General features: G+C 37.7%; 1 protein-coding gene across 1 annotated transcript; it reads left to right on the top strand.

Moving 5' to 3' along the window:
* Positions 1-1611: 1611 nt before the first annotated feature.
* Positions 1612-21019, top strand: LOC121956357 (MAGUK p55 subfamily member 2-like). Its single transcript, XM_042504526.2, has 14 exons — positions 1612-1717; positions 7671-7719; positions 8551-8651; positions 11425-11580; positions 11812-11982; positions 12277-12384; positions 13395-13514; positions 13673-13804; positions 14015-14117; positions 16166-16234; positions 17426-17587; positions 17830-18032; positions 19737-19865; positions 20041-21019. The coding sequence occupies exons 2-14, from the start codon at positions 7689-7691 to the stop codon at positions 20215-20217; spliced, it is 1662 nt and encodes a 553-aa protein (XP_042360460.1). The 5' UTR covers positions 1612-1717; positions 7671-7688; the 3' UTR covers positions 20218-21019.
* The last annotated feature ends 1015 nt before the right edge of the window (positions 21020-22034 follow it).

Here is a 22034-nt window from a genome sequence, read left to right as displayed (position 1 = left end):
TATTATTTTTTACTTTCATTTGGTTAAGTTAAGTCATAATTATTATATCACATATTAATCAATTTTTAGAATTTTAACCCAATTTGTCAGGATTTTGTCATGATGCCACTGTTTTTAGATTAAAAAAAAAGAATCAATAATCTCGATTATTTAGACCCTAAGTAAGATTTTTCTTTTCTAAATTATCAAAGCCTAGGATATGTCAGTGATAAATAGCAACATTGATTTTTATATCTAATTATTTTTTGTGCAGAGTTAAATACTCACACTCATACAAATCAGCACACAAAATGTGCTTTTCAAAATCAGGCTATAAAAAATATTTTGCACTAACATGCTTTTCTACTTTCATTGAGTTTTTTTTTAATCATCATCAGTCCTAATCATGAATATCAAATATTTAATATTTTTCAGAATTCTAACCCTTTAAATGACAGACTTTTGTCATGATTTTACTATGTTTTAGATGAATACTCTTAATGCAAATTAGATATCATTATATTTATTTATTTTAAACAAACTGACCCTCCTGTACATTGCAGACAAATTAAAATTTAAATTAAATTAACACAAAAAATTAAAGACAAAAGTAGCCTACCTTAGTATTACCCTGTTATTCCCAAGATATTCCTCCAAAAAAGTTTATATGTTTTTTTTTTCTTTTGGTTTTTGTTTCCCACTTTGATATAATGTAACACCCATTATTGTTGACCCCAGAAAATTTCCACAGCTGCCACACAAATCAACTTCAATCTGGTGTAATACTCAAATCTCTCCACTGCATGCTGCTGTTACTCAGTTTTCATCTTGGCACATAGAGTCTGTCTACTGTTATGCCATCCTCCAAACCATAAAACTGCATTGTTTTTTTTTTCTTCTTTTTTTGGTAATTGTTATTAATCTCCAATAATATTTAGTTTCTAAACAATAAAAATGGAGAGGTATGCGTGACAGGAAAACACACACAAAAAAATCACAACAAATTTGGACTTTTATACTATTTTAGAACTTTCCAGTTACTATTTTTGTTTTGTTTTGTTTTGTTTTGTTTTGTCTCACACAGAGTGTAATCTAACCTGCTGGATGACAGAGAGAAAATATTAATGAACTGGATCTCAATTTGTCAGATAAGTGTTATAAAACCCAGCTTTTGGGTTTGTAATAAGCCCACTGTTTTTATTCCCTCCAATCTATGATTGCACCTTACTTACTTTAGGTGTATGTTTTGTTTCTCGTTTTTTTTTTAATTGCAGAGAAAATACTACGAGCAAAATAACGCACTGGCCCTTTAAAACTCCCATAACACCACGTACCGCATCGATAGCATGGATGTATTATAGTGAATCGATAGGTGTCAAAATCCCAGCAATGTGCAGAATTGAAGCGGATATATTTCAAATCTGCCTTCAACATTAATTTTAAATCGTTTTAATTGTTTAACGTGCGAAACTCTAACCTACTGTATAATGCATATCATGTAGGTTACGTCTAAAGGGTGTATTCTAGTTTTAAAAGTATTGTTTATCATTAGTTTTTATAGTTGAAATTTAATACCGATTCGCCAAAAGCATTTTATTCTGAAATTTTTTCGGAAGTCATATGTGTTTTCCTGCTGGTATTGACACCATCTGCCCTGACGGCTACAAGAAGCCAGACGACAACAAGAAGCGCACGCGACATCACAGACAGCGGGAAGCTTGTCTCATTGTGTTGAAAGGTAGGTGAGCGGCATATTATGTAACTGGAGGCTTTATTCAAAAGCATCACAGTGACAGTTGGACATACTGGGCTTCCTTCTCTCCCTTTCCCGCCGAGGCTCGATTACCGTAAGATATTAATGGGACTGGTTTGACAATGGTGCGTGCGTGGTGCGCGCGTGAGTTTCTCTCGTACTGGAGGAGCGCTAAAATAACGTTAGCCAAATTGTATTGCGTTAGCATTTTGTTTTTCGGACAGCCTTTGTGTGTGTGTATGTGTCAGGCTTTGTTATACGTGACCCCTGAGACTAATTAGGAGACCCCTCAGCGCGCGCGTGTGTGTCTGCGTACTATGTAGTTGTGTGTGTGTGTGTGTGTGTGTGTGTGTAACTCACGTATGTTATGATGGGATAACATTAGTCTAATGCTTACAGTATAAAAGTTAACATAAAAAAAAGGTCTAACAAAGAAAAGAGGCTATCAAACACAGCCTGAAAACACTGCTGATGGGTTTCAGGTGACGTCAGAAAACCGTGACCACGCACTTCACACCCCCTACCCACACAGACACACACACACACACACACATACACACATACACACACACCCTGCCTATTACACCCTTAGGTACTGTACTTTATTAATCAGAGGACCAGGGTGGCTGGGGTGTGACTTAATTTTATTTATTTATTTATTGTATCCATTCCCAAAGCTACATTTTTTTTCTTGAGCCTCCCTGAGTGACTGCAGACAAAATGTAGACCCTCCCTTCATCATAAACAGCCAACTTCTATTATATAGACACCTAACATAGGTTGGAGCTAGTGCAATGAGCAAACAGCACAGCAGTGAGAGTTATTACCAAAACACACAGCTGATTTCTTCAGCTAAATGCAAATTCTCAATACAGATCATATAAACATTAGCTGTGTGTGCACTTCAGCAGAAAAGTGGGGCATAACAGAAGTCATTTAACTCTTTGTTACCTCAGCAAATTGCTGTAATTTCTTTCAAAAACAAGGGAAGAAGGCAGTGAGCAACTGGAAAAAAATGAACCCAGAATCTGCAATAATTTTGTAAAAAATAAATAATTCAAAAAAAGAAAATTAAATTTTCTTGTTCCTCCCCTAAGTCAAATGCAAAAACAAAAACTAAGTCCCTCCCCAGTTCTTAAAAAAATAATTTGAAATGCCTTCCCCATTTTGCACCCCTCGCTCCCCTTATAAATAGACATTCCCTTATACAGTATGGATTACACCCTAATCGGCATAAAGATTATCATGGAAAAATGTCAGAAAATATGAGGGAAACAACAGCATCAGGCAACTAATACTTTAAAATAAATAGTTTTCAGTTTTAATTTAGTGTGTGTGTGTGTGTGTGTGTGTGTGTGTGCACCTGGAAAGATTTGCTTCTTTACATATTGGAGCAGCTGAGCAGATGGATGATGGTAGGGGGCAGAGGGAGGAGGGGCAGTGACGGAGGGGAGGGGGGGTAAAGAAGGGAGTAATGAAGGGGAGGATGGAGTGAGAAGGAGGGAACATTAGGAGGCACGTGAGCAAAGGGAAAGCATAAAGAGGGAAAGGAGAGGGTGGGGCGGAGGGGGAGTTGTTGATGTTGGGGATTGGAAAAGGAGGAGACGTGTGGAAAACAGTGAGGAGACAAAAGTAGGAGGAAAGATAATGGAGGGAGTGAGGAGGCGCAGGAGAAGCAAGATGAGGAGGAACAGGGCAGCAGATGGGAGTGCACAGCAGTGTGAGATCAGTGTATGTTTGGCTGTTTTTTTTAATTTAGGTAAACAGTAGCTGAGCACGCTTTTTTCTCTTATTTATTGCTCTCCTTATGTTCTGTATATTATTTTTACTAACACTGAATTGTTTATCATTTATTTGGGTTCCCATTAGCCATTGCAATTGTTATTCTTCCCGGGATTCACAAGAGAAAAACAAACAACAATTTTATGATTTAAATCAAACTGAAGTAAAAATATATTATGTAAAAAAATACATATGCATATACATATACATACATAAAGACATATTGGTAATTAAAAGGAATAAACCAATATGCAGCACTGTAGGATAGGGTACCAAACTCAGCACTTTGCTTGTTGAACAGCACAAAGTATCAAGAGAAAAAGAGAAAGAGAGACAACATCACTTCTACAGCTTGTTACAGAGCATACAGAGAGAAAGTACTGCTGGGTAAAAATTTCAGGTGTAGAAGTTTGGTTCAGAGGAGTGCTACTTCACGTGTGGGTCTCAAAAACAGGTGTTCTTTGGATTCAAGGACAAAAATTACCAAAAAAAAAAAAAGAATGAGAGGTTAGACTTGTTATTTCTTTTGTAAATAAGTCAAAACCAAAACACCAGAGCAGACTTTTTTTTTGCAAGTTAAAAAGCCTTTAATAAATGGGTTTGACCTCTCTTTGTTTCAACATACAGTCTTCACAGGGCCTGATGAAGACTGTATGTAAAAGTGCCAGGGGCATTAAAAGTTTCAGTTTTACTGACCTGGCACTCTGCTGCTCCGTCTCTGCCTGAGTATGCTCTGCGCTCCTATAATGTGGTACAATGAATAATCAATAGTGTATTTCAACGGCGCTCCTAATGGCCTAGCTCCAGAAAAAGAAAAACTATTTGTGGCAGCAGATGTTTTAATCATTGCTGGTGCCCACAAATAACTGAATGTGTTGGAAACCCTGATATATATGTTGGCCAGTGAGTAAAAAGAAATTGCAGCACAGAATCCTAAAGATATATTTGAAGTAATATAAAAATAGTGTTAGCCAGAAAGTACTTGCAAGTATATTTTTCATCATAAAACAGTTAAACTCTTATGCTGATATTGGTAATCCCTTGACAAATCCAGTTTTAGCCGCCACTAATTTTTATCATGGTTTCCCACTGCTGTCCTATGTCTCACTGAAAAATTGACAACTAGTTTCCTTGATCCAAAAATGACAGGAAGCTCTTCATCTGCCATTGGATAGGATTTACAACTATTGTGTTGTAACGTTTCACACCACACTTGCTGTTGTCAAGTTGTATGTAATAACTAAACAAAGATAGATAATAATGGGTGATATAGATGTATGTCTCATTTTTCCAGATATTGTGATATGATTTACATCCTTTTATTATATTTCTAGGTTTTCTTTCTACATCATCATCTTCTTCACTCTCCTACCCTTGCCTGAGGTGTTGTGTAATGCCTACTCTAGCATGAGCAGCAACGGAAGTGTGTGTGAAGGCAAAACTGAAGGAGCACAGGTTTCCATGGCAGCCAAGATCTGTAGCTGGAGCTTTATTAGACAGATAGATAGATAGATAGATAGATAGATAGATAGTATTAAAGCTTTAGAACAGATTGAAGAGTTAAATGAAGTGTGTGTGTGTGTGTGTCTTTGTTCTCCTCTCTTTCCCAATTTGCCATTGTATTGTGGCGGTTGTCATGGCAATGTATAGATTAGTTACGCCCCGTCTTGCGCTTTTGGTTTAGATGCTTGATTCCAGAACAATCGTTGGCGCTCCGCCCCACCTTGCTGATGTCACTGCCTGCTGTCTGTGTGTATGTGTGTGTTTTTGTTGTGATGGGAAAAGGGGGCGTTTGCCGTAGGGAGATAATACAAACATGCATGCACACACTCTGCTGGCGACAGTAGTTTCATATACAGGGTACAGACGGAGTGGTGTTGATCTTCTCATCTGACTCTCAGCAAGAAAGCATAAGTGAATTTCCATAAAAGCTGATGTAACCTCTAGCTTTGTTTTGAAGGAGCATATAAGGACAAGTAGATTTTATTGAAAAGTATTTATTTTCTCTTCAATCGGTGTAAGGTGAAGTGTTTGTGTTCAGTGGTTTCATTTCTACAATTGACAGAAAGTAAGATAAAATAAGATACAGCTTCATTAATCCCAATAGAAATTCTTGTGCCAGATTGCTCCAAAAATACAGTAGCAAAAAGAATACAACAGATCATTAAATAAGTGAAAATAAAATCCAAAGTAAAACGTTTATATTGCACATGGAATATACATACAAACTAAATTTCAGCAAAATCTTTTGAATACAGAAACAAATTAACAGCTTTTAATGACATCAGAATACATCTTTATTTTGATAAATCATAATGTCAAAATGAACTAGAGAGATGTGATGGAATACTAAACACATTACAGTAAACTACCACCTTAAAGTATGACGCACGGGGTCTACCTGCTTCAAAAGAATGAGCTCCTGTGTTCTCCAATCCAGCAGTCATGTGACTGCAACCCACTTAACGTCAGCATTACACAAAATGACTTTTCAAGCGATTCTCTGTTGCAGACAAATTTCAAATGTCGGAATAAAATTGTGAGAGTTTAAGCTCACTTGCTGAATGCTCCTGTGATCTTGATTGTTTGATGTAAAGAGTTTGTAAAACGCAGTCTGTATTGTTTGACGTTGCAACAAAATCAAATAACAGGGTTTCCCACACATTTAGATATTTGTGTCGGGCCCGCATGATCAGAACATCTGTCGCCGTAAATTGATTTCATGTTTTTGAAGCTGGACCGTTTCTTGCAAGTGCTACTGGAACTTATATAACATATCAGTTATGCATTGCATCACACTCTTGGAGAGCAGAGCGTCCGCAGCAGATACTTACTGTTCTGGGTTTCAGAGTTTACAGTCATCACCTCTGTAGCAGCTGCTGCTCTCACCAATGCATCTAATCCAATGAGAATGGATCAGCAGATCAATTATCCACCCTGTGACTCAAAGTAGGCAGGTTTCCGTTAACCCTCAAATTGCGCAAATTGTAATTGCCAATATAAACTATGCCTAATGGAAATACATCAGTTTTGAAAAAAACTCCTATTTATCGCTAAAAGGTTTTTACAGTCGCCTGAGGTGGTATTTCAGCTGATTTGAAAAAGCCATGTTTCACTAAACTGCAATGGAAACACCTTTTTGGCTTTTCTAGGTCACATGATGCTATGGCTTTGTGCTTGTCAGTAGGAAGTGGCTCCCTCATGATGCAGCAGGAGCTACAAGAGCTGTTACTGCATCACATTACTCTTCAAAAGTTGAGCAGATCATCCGGAATTTTTGAATCCACAATTCCTCTGTGAAATCATGGACTATCACCTCTCAGAAATCCCTCATATGTGGTCGTTCCCATGTATAAGGAGCTTGCCTTTTCATTATTATCCGCATCATGTGCCTCAATGGAAATGCAGTCATCTCGCAATTATATTTTATTTATTTTTCAGAAATACTGTTGAAGTTATTTGCAAAACTGTAATGGAATTCTGCGTAGTGCTGAGCTCATGAAGAGTGCCTCTACAGTCATGGACCCAGAAGACTGTCAGAATTTAGAGATACACACACACACACACACACACACAAACACACACACACAAGATAAAATCAATGGGAATCTCAAAAAGGATCTATTCATAGTCTTGCAAATATTGACCCTGTAAGATCCCCAGTCTTAGCAAAATCTCATTGTCTTTAGATGTTAGAGAGCATCAGACTTTATTCCTTAAAGTATTATCAGAGTCTTTTAGTGTATAGTAGGCAAAACTGAGTTGTTCTTTGTTTTTTTTTCATTTGTTTTTGACTTTTGGGTGCTATAGCCTCAGTGGAATGATGTGAGGGTTAAGTGTAGTAGTTACAGTCACCTTCACAAGTCATTTAAGGGTCAGTGTTTCTTTTCAAACTGTTCCTTTAATTTCACCAAAAGACTTAAAATGTTGGATTATGTTTGCAGCCACGCTGATTAAAATAATTTGTCTGATCAAATGTAAACGTTAAATGTTACTCTACAACTGCATGTGTATGGAAGTGGTTTTTGTCTTAATATGGTCACCATAGGATGAAAAAAAACCCTTGTATTTCCCCAGTGTCACCTGCTTAAATTAAAACCATAATTCACTACAAAACATGGACTATTTCATCCCCCCCTCTCTTCCTTTCTCTCAGATTAACTGAAGCTCTACCATGCCTGTGGCCTCCACCAGGACCGAGCCTGGTGAGTCCACACACACCTCTGTTCTTATTAGCTCCCAGCACCATTTGTTCATGCCATCACATGTTGTTTACAAAGGGGCTCTTGAAAGGGTAAACACAGGTACAGAAATAGTAAAAGTAATGTTTCACCCAAATGATATTGAAGTGGAGTTGGGTTTCTGATGAAAACTACCCATGGAATAGTAGCCTAAGATGTAGCTTTTTGGAGAAGAAAAGGGCTTAATATTTAAAAAATAATTTAATTTCGAATGCTTTAACGGCGTTTCAGCAGGATGCTCTCTTTTTTGCTGTTTCAAAATTATTGTGCTATAGAGTACACCCACATTTACAAGGAAAAAAGCTGTTACTGATGGTCATTAGATTTAATTAATTACTTTAAAACTGTGGCCTAAATAGTTTTTTTTGTTTTGTTTTTCTTAACACAAAAATCAGTCTATTGAAACCTTCTTTAGGATTTGTATATTCGTGACAATGAATTGACTCAGTGGAAGCATCAAAGAGAAAAAGTAACACCTGCATTTTTTTTAACTTTTCTACCAATAAAAATCTTTGCCATCGAAAGAATGTAGAAGATTTTAAATTCATACACATAGACACACAGTGGATTTAACATTTAAGGAGATACATATTAAAGAGCTTTGACCCCTATGATAAGTATGAGTATAAATGAAGCCAACAAGATTAATATTGGTACCATACTAGGCATTCATTTAAAGCAATCCTGCAGTTCAGCTAGAGGAGCTCTGCTGCTCTGTCTTATTTTTCTTGGCCCCACCCCCACCCCTGTTGTCCCTCTGACCCTCTTCTGTGTGCCTTTGTGTGTGTCTTATAGTGCCCCAGGTGTTGGACGCAATGAGTGATAGCACCACCAGCTCCACCACGGCTAATGACCTGGACCTCATCTACCTCAAAGGCATCATGGAGAGCCCTCTGGTGTGGTACACACACACACGCACACACACACACACACACACACACAAGCACGCTGCAAATACACAGAGAGGAATACACACTTTTAATGAAATCAAAAACAAAAATGAACTTACAGGTATTTGTATGTAGATTCACAGCGTGTCCCAGAGGTTGATCGCCATGGGGGTTAATGGGTGTAGGCTAACCCAGTTAATTACGAGGTTTACAAATCAAGTTTCATCACCATATTATTATTATCAATAAAACTGGCTCCACTTACACTCATAAAACCTAGTTCAGCAGCAAGAACATTTAACAGAACTTGGCTCAGTAATAACTGTCAAGGTTCATGGAGAAAACAATTGCTAAACATCATGATAAGTGTGAGCCTATGGCATTTCCTTTTATTGCAGGTAAGGCAACAAGTTGTCAGCAACTCAAGTGAGGTTGACGTCACCAAAACATTCTTTCCCCTCTCGTTCTCTACTGCAGCTCTTTGTTTCAGCCACATGTGTGTTTGGATGGGTGAAGCTCCACCCTCAATGAAACACAGAGAAGAGAAACTATATGAAAGTATTTTACTTCTTTAAAATAAACTGGCTAAAATGACAGGAAAACATCGTTAAGAATCTCTCCAACAAAAGGACACCACTGATGTGTATAGCATCAACCTTTTTAAAACTTAAGCAAATTGGCTTGATTTCTTCCAAAAATACTTGAAGAAGGCAATGAGCAATGCAGTGACCAACAACAAAAGGCCCAGAAATGAGCAAGAAATTAGTAAAATGTTACAAAAAAGAAAAAAGGAAACAATAAGCAAAATAAATTAATTAATTAAATTTTAGGTAATTATAAATTAGGTAATTATATTAAGAAAATGCTAGTAAAGTAAAAATTCAGTTTTCTGTTGTATGAATTAAAATTTACAATTATAAGCATTATGAATATTTCCCTTTTTTAAAAAAAAATTAAATCAAATCGAATAATACACTTGCAGCCAATTTTTCAAGTCAATTTCTTGTCACCTTTTAATTATTTTTTGCGATTTGCTGGTTATTTCTGAGTAGTAGCTCATTGCCTCTTGTCAATGTTTGTAAAAGAAATCAAACCAATTTTTTCAGGTATCAGAGGATTAAATGCATGTGAAAGACATCAACAGCTGTAAAATGTCTTTGAGTTTCTTGAAAAGCGCTCTACAAATAAGATGTATTATTATTATTATTTTTTAAAACTTTATTTTTATTGGTTTGACAAAAGTGTTAGAAGAAGAAAAACAAAAAAAACAGTATAACAAAGTAAACAAGTAACAAGTAAACAAAGAAGAAACTCTGGATTGCCATTTCTCACTAAAATCATTAGTTCCTATTTCATATTCAGTGGTTCAGTCTCCCGTCTCGTCGTTGACGTGTAAACATTGTCCTTTTCTCCTACTTTTCTCAACACTGCTCTTCTTGCTCTTCTTGGACCTTTACCTTATAACTTAACAATTCCGTATAATAAATTTATTTCACAATATTCAGCCATTCGTCTTGTGTTGGTGGCTCAGCCTTGTACCACCTCACGGTGATGGCTTTTTTGCATGCTGCCAAAAGGATTTTTAGTAAATATCTGTCTTCTCTTAACACAGTGTACCCTGTAACAACACAAAAAAAGAGAACTACACATGTTCTCGATTATAACATAGCACAGGATTTGGTTAATGGCCCAATGAACATTTATCCAAAATTGTACAATTTCAGGACAGATCCAAAATATATGGCTATGATCAACATTTACTGCCCCACATTTTCTCCAACGTGGTTGTGTAATATTTGCTTTTAATCTGGGGTGTAATAAAGAATATGATTACATTTTTCCAACAATGCACTCTCCAGGTATGTGAGGATGTTGTGGACTGTTGTGTTTTCCAAATATGCAACCATTCATCTTTTGTAATATTCACACCCAGTTATTTTTCCCACTTCAGTTTTACATTCAGTGTTGTATTTCCTCCTCTCTCTAATAGGTATTCATATAATGTAGATATTATCCAATATTTCTTTGAATTGTAAACTCCAATTATAGTTCTGATTATCCCATTTTCATCCAAATTTACGTTATTCTTTATTTCTGTATCAAAATAGTCCCTCAGTTGCAAATATCTCATGTGGTCCTGGTTGCTTAAAGTATAGTTTTGTTTTAACTCCTGGAAACTCATAACATTCCCATCTTTTATTACAGTGCAGTGCCGTTATACCATGTGGAATCCATTGTTTGAACCTTAGATCAAGAGTAGCTGGGGTGAAATGTTCATCATAGGCTATCCATTGAGTTAGCTTGAGTTCTTTCTCGAGTTTACATTTTCATATTAAATTAAACCACAATTGTAATGTGAACCGAGTGACTGCATCTACCTGCTGAAGTATATCCTTTGCATCATTCCCGTCTCCTATGAAGCTGTATATTTCCTTTCCTTGTATATATCGCTGTAAATCTTATTATTTTGTGTCATAATCCTTTGTACACCAGTAGACTTTTGGTCTGACTTGTGCTGCCTGACAATATATCTTGAGGTTTGGTAGTGCTATACCTCCTGCACCTTTCCCAATCTGTAATGTTTCAAATTTGATTTTAGGCCTTCAACCATTCCATATGAACCTTGAAATAATTGTGTCCCAGGATCGAAATTGATTTTCATTGATTTTTGAGTATTATTATTATTAGTATTATTGGTATTATTATTATTATCAAAGGGGAAACACTAATCTGTTTATTTGTATGTACTTGTGAAGAGACGTGTGCTTTTGTGTGTTAGGAGCAAGAGGAGAGCCTGAAGGAACCGCGTCCCTCGCCAGTGAGGGAGAACAATGTGGAACTCCTGCAGGAGATTCTCAGAGACCTGGATCCCTTCACACACCACTCCGACACTGCAGCTGAGCTCACCCGCATACTCACACAGCCTCACTTCCAGGTGTAGAACACACACATATTCATGTCATTCATGTCAAAAAATGAAAAGATATAGCCCAATATCAAAATGTCCTTCATGTGGATTGTAACTATAACCAACAAAATAGCTGTTAACCCTCTGCACGCAGGAAAGATTTGAGTCTTTTTTCTTTACACACTTTGTTAAAAAAGAAATAGTGTTACGGATTGTGATATTCTTTCTAATATTAAATTCTTCCATTTGGCTTTTCAGTCTCTTCTGGAGACTCATGATTCAGTGGCGTCGCAGGCATGTGACAGCCCACCCCCCAGTCCATGTGATTTTGTGGATCATGAGCAGGAGGACAGCCAAGCACACAACACACACCTGCCGCCTGACGCCATCCGCATGGTGGGCATACGCAAAGTGGCTGGGGAGCACCTGGTAGGTAACGTATTTAAGAATAAAACACAGTCTACGCAGCTGAGTTAATTTCATGCTGATTTGCACTTTCTCCTGTAAACACTCTTCATGTTTGTTATATAAGCATTTATTAAGTAAATCAAAGACACAGTGGAAATACATAGAAATAAGTAAGTTGGGAAAAGTTGCTGATTCCTGACTGCTGTGATTTTAATAAAACAATAGATCATGTGTAGTCTGGGTTAAGTTCCTATTGTAAATGCTGATTTATTTTTTTGAACTGATAGAAACAAAAGCAAGCATTCATTGTTTCAGGGAGTGACGTTCAAGGTGGAGGGTGGTGAGCTGATAATAGCCCGCATCCTCCATGGAGGGATGATAGACCAGCAAGGGCTACTGCATGTAGGAGATATCATCAAAGAGGTAAGGTAGCCCGTTATAGACCCCTTATATCAGGCATGTCAAACTGGTCCACAGGGGGGCCGGTGTGGCTGCAGGTTTTGTTTCCAACCAAGTAGCAGCACACCAGACTTGACTCATTTAATCAACTGATCTCCGTCTTCAGACAGTTGATTGGTCAAACTGTGTGCTCTTGGTTGGTTGGCACAAAAACCTGCAGCCACACCGGCCCCCCTGTGGACCAGTTTGACATGCCTGCCTTATATTCTTTGGCTTTATGGTGTGTGTCTGTGTGTGTCTGTGTGTCTCTGTGTGTCTGTGTGTGTGTGTGTGTGTGTGTGTGTGTGTGTGTGTGTGTGTGTGTGTGTTTTGGGGGGTGGGGGGGGCTGGAAATTACATTAGTTGTTCCTTTACTTTTGAAAGTTTTGATCTTTCCAGACACATAATTTGAGGCGAGTAAGCTTAGTCACTTTCTTCATTTGTTAGATAGGATATTGTTAACTCTATCTGTAAACTAAATATGAGGCTACCGCCAGTAGCTACTTAGCTTAGCATACCATAGAACTAAAGCAGTGGAAACAAGGAAAAGATGGTTAGGGGAAACGGGGGGAAGGCCTGGCTCTGTCAAAAGGTAAACACATATGTTAATGTCCTTGTCTGATCTTAGTTGTGGAGTGCCTCAAGGCTCTGTTCTGGGACCTCTATTGTAATGCTTTTGGCTCACTATGCTCTTCCATTACAGGTGCACCAAATTCAGTGATTAATACTGATATCCAAATGAAGCTTCATGTGGAAATCACTATGAACTATGAACTTTTTTTTAAAATTCTCTGAGTCCACTAGATGGCAGCATTTCTTCAACAAAGTGCTAAAAGCATTCTGAATTGCCATTTCTTTAGCCTTTTTTTTTTTTTTTACCAAGCGTGTTATCTAGCGGGGTTAAAAATACAACTAATGTTTGATGAAGCTTCATTTGGACATCATTAGCTATTGATGTGTCAGTTTATAAATTTAGTTTACTCATGTGCTTGCAGGTGAATGGACGAGAGGTGGGCCAGGATGCCAGGGTGCTGCAGGAGGAGCTGCAAGCAGCCAGTGGAAGTGTAGTTCTGAAGATACTGCCCAGCTATCATGAAGCCATACCGCCAAGACAGGTGACAGATACAAACACGACACACAGTGTAGACACACATGGTCATACCACCAGTGATAAGTGTTGCTGGTGACTGTGGATAACTGAATGTACCAGAAATAAAATTAAATAGATAAAATTGTCAAATGAGGATATATATGTCCTTATCTGTTTCTCCAGGTGTTCTTTAAGTGTCACTATGACTATGACCCAGCCAACGACAACTTGATTCCATGTAAAGAGGCAGGCTTAAGGTTTGAGACAGGAGACATTCTGCAGATAGTCAACCAGGATGACGTCAACTGGTGGCAGGTGGAGTACAAAAACAACATTAGTACAAACGTTCACTTTTTGTGTCCTGGTGATTCTACAGAAGGCAGAAAGCTGTTCAGTCTCAGATCTTACTCAAATTAAAATGTAATAAAGCCACAGGACCATTAGTGTTTCTCATTCATTAGTGTGTGTGTGTGTGTGTGTGTGTGTGTGTGTGTGTGTGTGTGTGTGTGTGTGTGTGTTATACAGGCCTGTCATGTGGAGGGTGGTAGTGCGGGACTGATCCCCAGTCAGATGCTGGAGGAGAAGAGGAAAGCGTTTGTCAAGAGAGACGTTGAACTGGCGCCAGCAGGTAACTGAAAAGAAGGAATAAGTAGAACAAAGAAAAGATAATCATGATCAACAAAGAATTGTTATTAATTGCGGAAAAATAAAATAATAAAAAATGAATAGAACAATGTCAGGAAGCAGATTGGAGAATTAAGTAAATAAACCTTTTTAATTGTTTATTTCATGCATGAGTGATACATGAAAAGCCCTTGACTGCTTCATGTGGGATTTAGGGTTAACACAGTCTGCTTGAGAGTTGAAGATGTAGCTTCAGTGTTTGGTACTGTACATGGTGTGCCATTGTTCCCATCTTCAGCTGTTTGCTGTTTTATACTGTCATCTGGTGGTGGAATGCCATGTCTGCATACGCAAATGTCATAAAAATTTCAATTACAATTTGATCAGAGATAATATGCCCATTGTGAAATTATGGGCTGGTAACAATGTTAAAATAACAATATGGCCCATCAGCTTTACCTATCTTTTGTTGTTGTTGTTTATTTTGTTTTTCCTATTTGATTTTTAATTATTCCCCCATTTGAAGGGGGAATCAAAGAAATCTTCATTTTGAAAAAAAAAAACAATTTAACATTTTTAGTCAGTCAGCTTCATTACACTACCTTTAAATGAGCGGAAATTCAATCATGCAAATTTATGAAACAACCTGTAACATAACCACTCTCATGCAAATCATTATTAACAATAATAACTGCATCAAAAGCCTTTCTACTATATATAATCATTTATCAATCAACAGTCATAGGGTTGGGCAAATGATAGATATTATATGAATATCATGATATGAGACTAGATATCATCTTATTTTTTTGATATCATAGTAGAAATGCTGTCTTTTCATGTTATTTTTTCAAAGGCTGCATGATATTAAAGTGATGAAATTTTCTGAAACTACCAGACTGTTCTAGCTGTTTCAGATTTTTGCCTCTATCACATAATCATTATATCTACATTACTGATATATATATAAAATCTCATTATGTAAATCAGTTACGAAAGCACCAATGATCAACTTTACAATATCTTTTAAATCTAAATACTATAATATTTATATTTAATATCATAATTTCTATTATATAAATTGCTGTGAAAACATCAAATTTCTCCCTCAAACAGATTTATTTATTTAAATGTTTCACCAAGGACCGAATTCACAAGATTACATTGAACACATCACAATAACGTAATTTACCTTCACCAGGTCCTCATTTTTGCTTAATAGCCCTTCAGCACATCAAAATGTAGCTCAGTGCTGCCTCCATTAGCTGTTTGTTCCGACCACTGGCCACTAACAGCTAACATTAACTAGCTCTCCTGGTGTTGATTTCAACACGATTGGTTTCAAATGTAGCATTACCAGGGAAACAAAAGGTTGCATGCTCTGAGGCATCAATAGAGTTTACAGCTTTCTTTGTTCTCAAAGACATTCTGGATAAGATCACTGTTTATCTCCATTTTCTGTTGTCTCCGGGAGGATGGGACACCATTAGTCTCGAGTTCTGCTTTTTAGTCTAAACAAAATTGATGTGACACAACAGAAAACCATGGGCCACTGCCATCAGCAAACGTCATCTCATTTGCCAATAGGCTGCTGCAACAAGGCGAATAATGGAGTTAATAAGAGTTACGGTATTTTCTAAAATTCAAGATCCCCCAAACTCCAAATGTTGTTGCTCTGCAGTAGGTGTAAAACAAGTAACATGATGTCTAAAGAAGCTGTAGATGTGAAAGACAATCACCATGACAGAGTGCCGCAGAGGATGACATCAAAGGCAAGAGATGTGAGAGTCACATATTTCCAATTTAACACACTAATAATAACCACCAATCATGATGGGAAAGTCAGAGGAGATGATTGATACCATTGCGTCTTGGGTGGTTTCAGTGAATTACCATCTACTGGTAGCGGAGGAAATTGTCCCGACTGAGAAATAATTTGGCACACAGCTCCAATGAATGAACTAGTGATAGGAAGGCATGAAAGATGACAGTCAGCTAAAGCAAGCCTGACCTCAGTGTCCTCACTAACACTATGCTCCATTAATGTGACAGGAAATCTTTGTACTGGTGTTGGAGGGAAGAAGAAGAAGAAAATGATGTACGTGACCACTAAAAATGCAGGTAATTAAGCGTGTGCTCTGAAATGTGTTAGTATTTGTCAGTCCCTGTAGTGAAATAATGTACTTAAACACAAAAATGCTAAGACTTTAAGTTTTGCAAATTTAGTTGATTACTGTAAAGTTCATGTTTAATGTTAAAATGAACTTGCTCCTCAACCTTTTTGCAACAACATCAAGAGAACATTTTTTGCTGAGACAACTTTTCCTGTAAAAGGAACAAAGTTCAGGAACTTGCAAGCTGATTTCTTGAAATCCGCTGCAAATCTCATGGCTTTTAAGAGAGCTACCAAACCTTGGTCATCAACAAACCTACACTCATGTCAAGCTGTTAGATTTAATGCTTTTTGTGTGCTATTGTATCTCGCTGTAAACAGTTCACCTCCTTTTTACCTCACTGAATTTTCTTTTTATGCCTCCAGGTTTAGCTGTGGTCAGAAGCATTACGCTTTCAGAATGTCCTTCCATCCAGTGGTCATAAACTTGATATCTTAAGAACACTTTAAGGGAATTTCTTTAAATTTAGCACACATGTCCACTTGGACCCACTTCTAGACAGATTAGATTTTGGTAGTCATAGGTCCCTGTGACCTTTTCTCTCTTTCTTGTGAAAGACATATCTCATAAACACCTTGATGGATTTTTTACAAATTTGACAGGAAGGTTTACTTACTGGACTTAAGGATGAACTGGTTCGAATTTGGTGGTCATAGGTTTAAGGTCAAGGTCACTGTGATCTTGCATTTGTTCCATTCTTGTAAAAGCAATATTTCAAGAAAAACCTTTAGGGAATTCCTTCAAATTTAGCAAAAACGTCACTTGGACCCACTGATGAACTGATTTGTCTTTGGTGGTCATAGGTCTGTGACGATGTCATCTATCTCATTATTATGAACACGGCATCTCTAGAAGGGGATTTTTACAAATTTGGCACAAAGGTTCACTTGGACTCAAGGAGAAATTGATTCAACTTTGATGGCAATAGGTCAAAGGTCGAGGTAACTGTGAACTTGCATTTGTCCCATTGTTGTGAAGGCGATATCTCAAGAACACCTTGAGGAAAAATTATTTGTTTGAGACATCCATGTTTTCAGACATGGATGTAAACTGTAAGTGTAACTTGACTGATGCGTGGAGGCATAAAACCAGGTGACGGTAATTTTATTAATCCTTTCTCTCTTTCTTCCTCTGTCAGAGTTCGACAGACATGAGATATTGCTCTACGAAGAGGTGGCCAAGGTCCCACCTTTCAAGAGGAAAACTCTGATTTTGATTGGTGCCCAGGGTGTCGGGCGACGGAGACTGAAGAACAAGCTTCTGCTGAGGGATCCACTACTGTTTGGCACCACCATTCCATGTATGAAATTTGATACATGAAAGAATTCTATTGATTTGATATGCTAAAATACTCTGTTGCTAGGTACATTATGGTGGAAATTTCATTAAATTTCTGCGTAAATAGAAACAAGTTGATACAGATGTTATGTGTCATACTGAGGGAAAGTTATATGTTATGTAACAAACTACAAGCTTCGTTATGAGAATCATAAGGGGAGATGAAAAGCATCAGTGACTGACTGGGTTTTTGTGTCTGTGCAGACACCTCCAGGAAGCCCAAAAAGGAAGATCGTGAGAATCGGATGTACGCCTTCACCAGCCGCAGCAAGATGGAGACTGACATCAAGAACGGGCGCTACCTTGAACACGGAGAGTATGACGGCAGCCTGTATGGAATCAAGATCGACTCTATACATGAGGTGGTGGAGGCAGGACGCGTCTGCATTCTGGACGCCAACCCTCAGGTATGCACACAACACATTAGACAGCAATTTAACACAGTGTTTTAACATATAAAAAAGCCAATACGAATTTTAAAAAATGCATGCAAAGCCGACTCAAATAGAAGTACTACTTCTTTATGTCAACACTAATAATTTGAAATGAATGAATGCATAAACTGAACTATATACATTGTTGTAATTTGTTGTCTCTTTCTCCCTGTCGTCATGCTCTGTATTTTCCCTGTTGTATGAGAAACGCCATCTGAGTGGCGACTTAAAGTTTACTTTTAGCAACGACAGCTGGTAAAGGGCACACTGCTGTGTATTTAGCAAATCAAGCGGCTTATTTCACCAATTTTAAGTGTGAGCTACGGATATAATCCGAAGCAGATAGGCTTAATTGTGTCTTTGGACTGTTGCTTGGCCTTAGTAATGTAACCGCTACCTGTCTCAGGATCCTGAGGCTTAAAGATGTTTCAGCAGTGATACCACTGATTGTGCTAGTTCAATCGAGTTTCACTAGCAGTCCTTGATGCTTGCATCCTTTCATCTTCACATCATTCAATATGTTTACATGCAGAGTTTAGTCAACCTACGGTTATAGCTCGATTAGGCCATTTAACTGGACTACTGTTCTTGTGCCAATATACAAACACCAGCGGAGAATCAATTTATTGATGGAAGTATGTCCAACTCCACCACAGCAGGTGGAGATATGCCCCCTTTCAGCTAATTGCTATGAACGTATATTATTTATACAGTCGATGGTATAGAGTTCATCACAATTCTAACTGTTTATTTACAATAACTTTGGGTTAGAAAACCACTGTATCATGTACATATAATTGAATGGTGCTGAGGAAACTCTGCCTTAAGTGATTAGTTTTAAGCACCTAAAAAATAAAAAAATTACGTGTACACTATATTTAGAATATTTTTACTGCTTTACCTTGCTGTAAAACAGTCCTTACTGACAAGGATTTGAAGTTGTTCAAACAGACTCCATTGAGAAAGAACAGTCATTTCACTCCACTGAACAGCAGAGTTGCTGCTCTACCGCTGCCTCAGTCAACTATTGTATAAGGTAACGAGAAGAAAATATTCAAATGTAGTGTACAATTAAACTGACATTGATTTTTTTAGGTGGCTAAAATATGTTTTGCTGCAGCTCCATCCCTTCAACAAGTGAGCAGTTCTCATTGAATAATGGGTTGAATAGGATTTCAGATCTTTGTTGATGCCACAACCCATTCACCACTGTTGCATCATTAACAAAAAAAACACAGATATCTCTTAAACTAACAAATGTAAAAAGTACAAAATATAAAAAGTAAAACTACTGCATCCATCACTTGTAACAAATAAAAAGAACCTGAAAAATGTATTTCTTGATTTAAGCTAAAAAGCTTAACTGTGTGTGAATCCAGTATGTCTCTGTGCAAAGCAGCAAATTAACTATGTCACCACCCCTGGGAGATGGTGGAATTTTTTCTATTTCCCTATGGCTAAAATTTATTAGACACTACTCTAAAAGTGTGCAGGAATTTCCCGCATTAAAAGTGCTAGACATGTGCCAGAATTGATGGAAAAACCCACCATCCCACAGTGTAATTCAGCCCCTGCAAAGTTAGTCATGCATTGTCACCAGCCTGGAATCCCCTGTGGTTGAAACTCTCAAAGACTCTGTTCCAAATAGTGTGTTTGTGTGTTCACGCTGTATTTCAGTCTCTCAAAGTGCTGAGGACCTCGGAGTTCCTGCCCTACGTGGTGTTCCTTCAGTCTCCAGATTTTGAGGTGCTGAAGGCAATGAACCACTCCGCTGTAGAGGCAGGGGTGGTTACCAAGACACTGACGGTGAGAAACACTGGTGATATGTTTGTACACATAAAAAGGAAACTAACATTTTCAGCTCAAGATGTAGCACCATAGCTCAGTATGATCTGGGAATAGTTCAAAAATGAGGTGCTATGGCTACAATAACAATCCAAAAAGGACATGCAAAACCAAATCTTGTGTTTTCCATTCTTAGGATGAAGAGCTGCAGAGGACGTGCAATGAAAGCACTAAAATTCAGGCAGCCTACGGTCACTACTTTGACCTCAGCATCATCAACGACAACCTGGACGAGACCTACCGCACCGTCAAAGCCGCCCTAGAAACGGTTGCTAAAAACCCGCAGTGGGTCCCTGTCACCTGGGTGTTCTAGAGAGGCTGTGGAAGGCAGAGGGGTAACAAAGGCACTCAAAATATGCCTCTGTTTAAATACTGGAAGTTTCAACACAGATTAAATGTGACCATAGCAGTAGCTTAGCACCAGAAACCCATTTTCTTGCTAAAGTAACTGCTTTGTAGAGAAATTACAGGATATTTCCTGAAAGTATTTGAATACAACATCCATTATTTAAACGGGATGGACAGAAGGACAGGAAGGAGGGACTAGAAATGGGGTGAATGAAGTTGTTCACAGATTTTACCTGGACACAAGGTAAAAGGACAATGTGTGAGTGTGTGTGTATGTGTGAGTGCGGTTGCAGGTGTGTGTATGTGTGTCCCTGTTTGTGCATGGATTTTAGAGCAAAGACTTTTGTACGTTTTTAAATGATTTGTGCCATTACTGACGATCATCAGCAGCAGACTGTCATTGTTTACATTTCATAAATGGAGAGGTTGATACTGATGGTCGCACTACATCTCTGAGCTGCGAGGGCTAGTTTTTTGTTTTTCAATTGATTTGCTAAACGTATGACCTTAAGTGATTACAATAATGACAGGACACCACAAAAATATCTAAAAATGCTTATATATTCAATTTACAATAATTTACAATAACATGAAATCGCAATAGATAAGCAATTTCTATAATTGTCAACACTACATTGTTATGATAAATTATTTTACAAATTCGTCCAGCCCTCAGAAACACCAGCTTCAGCACTGAAATAATTCTAACACCGACACTTGCAACTCTTCAGCTGCTGTGTAAAGCACAATAAATGCAGATGCCAACAGATTTCCTCATGTTGAAAATGTTCATCAGAGAATGTTATACTTGACAAATCACGTGTGATTGAGCGCTAGTATCACAAGCAAACCTCGCAGTCCATCTGTACTCTTTTCTGTGCTGCGAGCATAGGCCGCCTTTCATATCTTGTTCCTTGTTTAATGTAGTTACATAAACAAACACACACACACACACACACGGGCGTGAAAAACACAAACAGTTACACAGGAAATGAAAAGACTGAAAGCCCTCAAATATGTACATATATTGAAGTCAGTTGTCATCTAGCAGATGGAGAAACAAAATGCCACATCTAGAAACACCCTGGGGGTCCAATGAAGAACTGTTTATTTGTATTGTGATCAACTCACAGTGGAAGACCTGAAAAGGGCAGTATAACAGTCATTCTGAAAGTCCACTTAGGTAGTTATTTCCAGCTTTATTGTGAGTTTTTACAGGATACTGGATAGGCTCGTGGTCGACTACATTTTACTTAAATCGCCGTCTATTTGCCATTGATGGCTCATTGCCAGTAGACAATTTTTATAAACTATGTACTCATTCTGTCTGTAAACAAGGAGTTTGTTAACTGAATGTTAATAATCTTTTTAGCTCAGACAACTTAATTTCCCCTTTATTTTGAATAAAATGGTGTACAATAACTTACCAGATGGAGTAAAAAGGGCAGTAGAGAGAAAACAAGGAATCCTAGAGAGCTGTTATGACCGACTAACTAGAGAGTAAGCGGTTAGTTGACCAGGTACAGTTCACCAGATAGCCCTGTGACTAAACACATCACTGCAACCCAATAAGCAGAAAAATGTTGGCGCTGTACATTTCTGTAAGCCATGTATACGTAGCATTTGTACATTACTGTGTAGCAGATACAATGAAACTTCTTTCCTTAGTTGATTATTAGTAAAATTAGCAGTCAATTAATTGTTATTTTAAAAAACAGAAAAAAATTGGCTTATTTTACACAGTACCAAAAGTGTTTTTTTCGTCAATCAAAGCTCACAGCA

Source organism: Plectropomus leopardus, chromosome 18 (assembly GCF_026936395.1).
Source record: "Plectropomus leopardus strain MGB_pleo_1.0 chromosome 18, ASM2693639v1, whole genome shotgun sequence".
In the NCBI taxonomy this organism is placed as follows: Eukaryota; Metazoa; Chordata; class Actinopteri; order Perciformes; family Serranidae; genus Plectropomus; species Plectropomus leopardus.
This window is presented reverse-complemented; position numbering and strand designations above follow the sequence as displayed.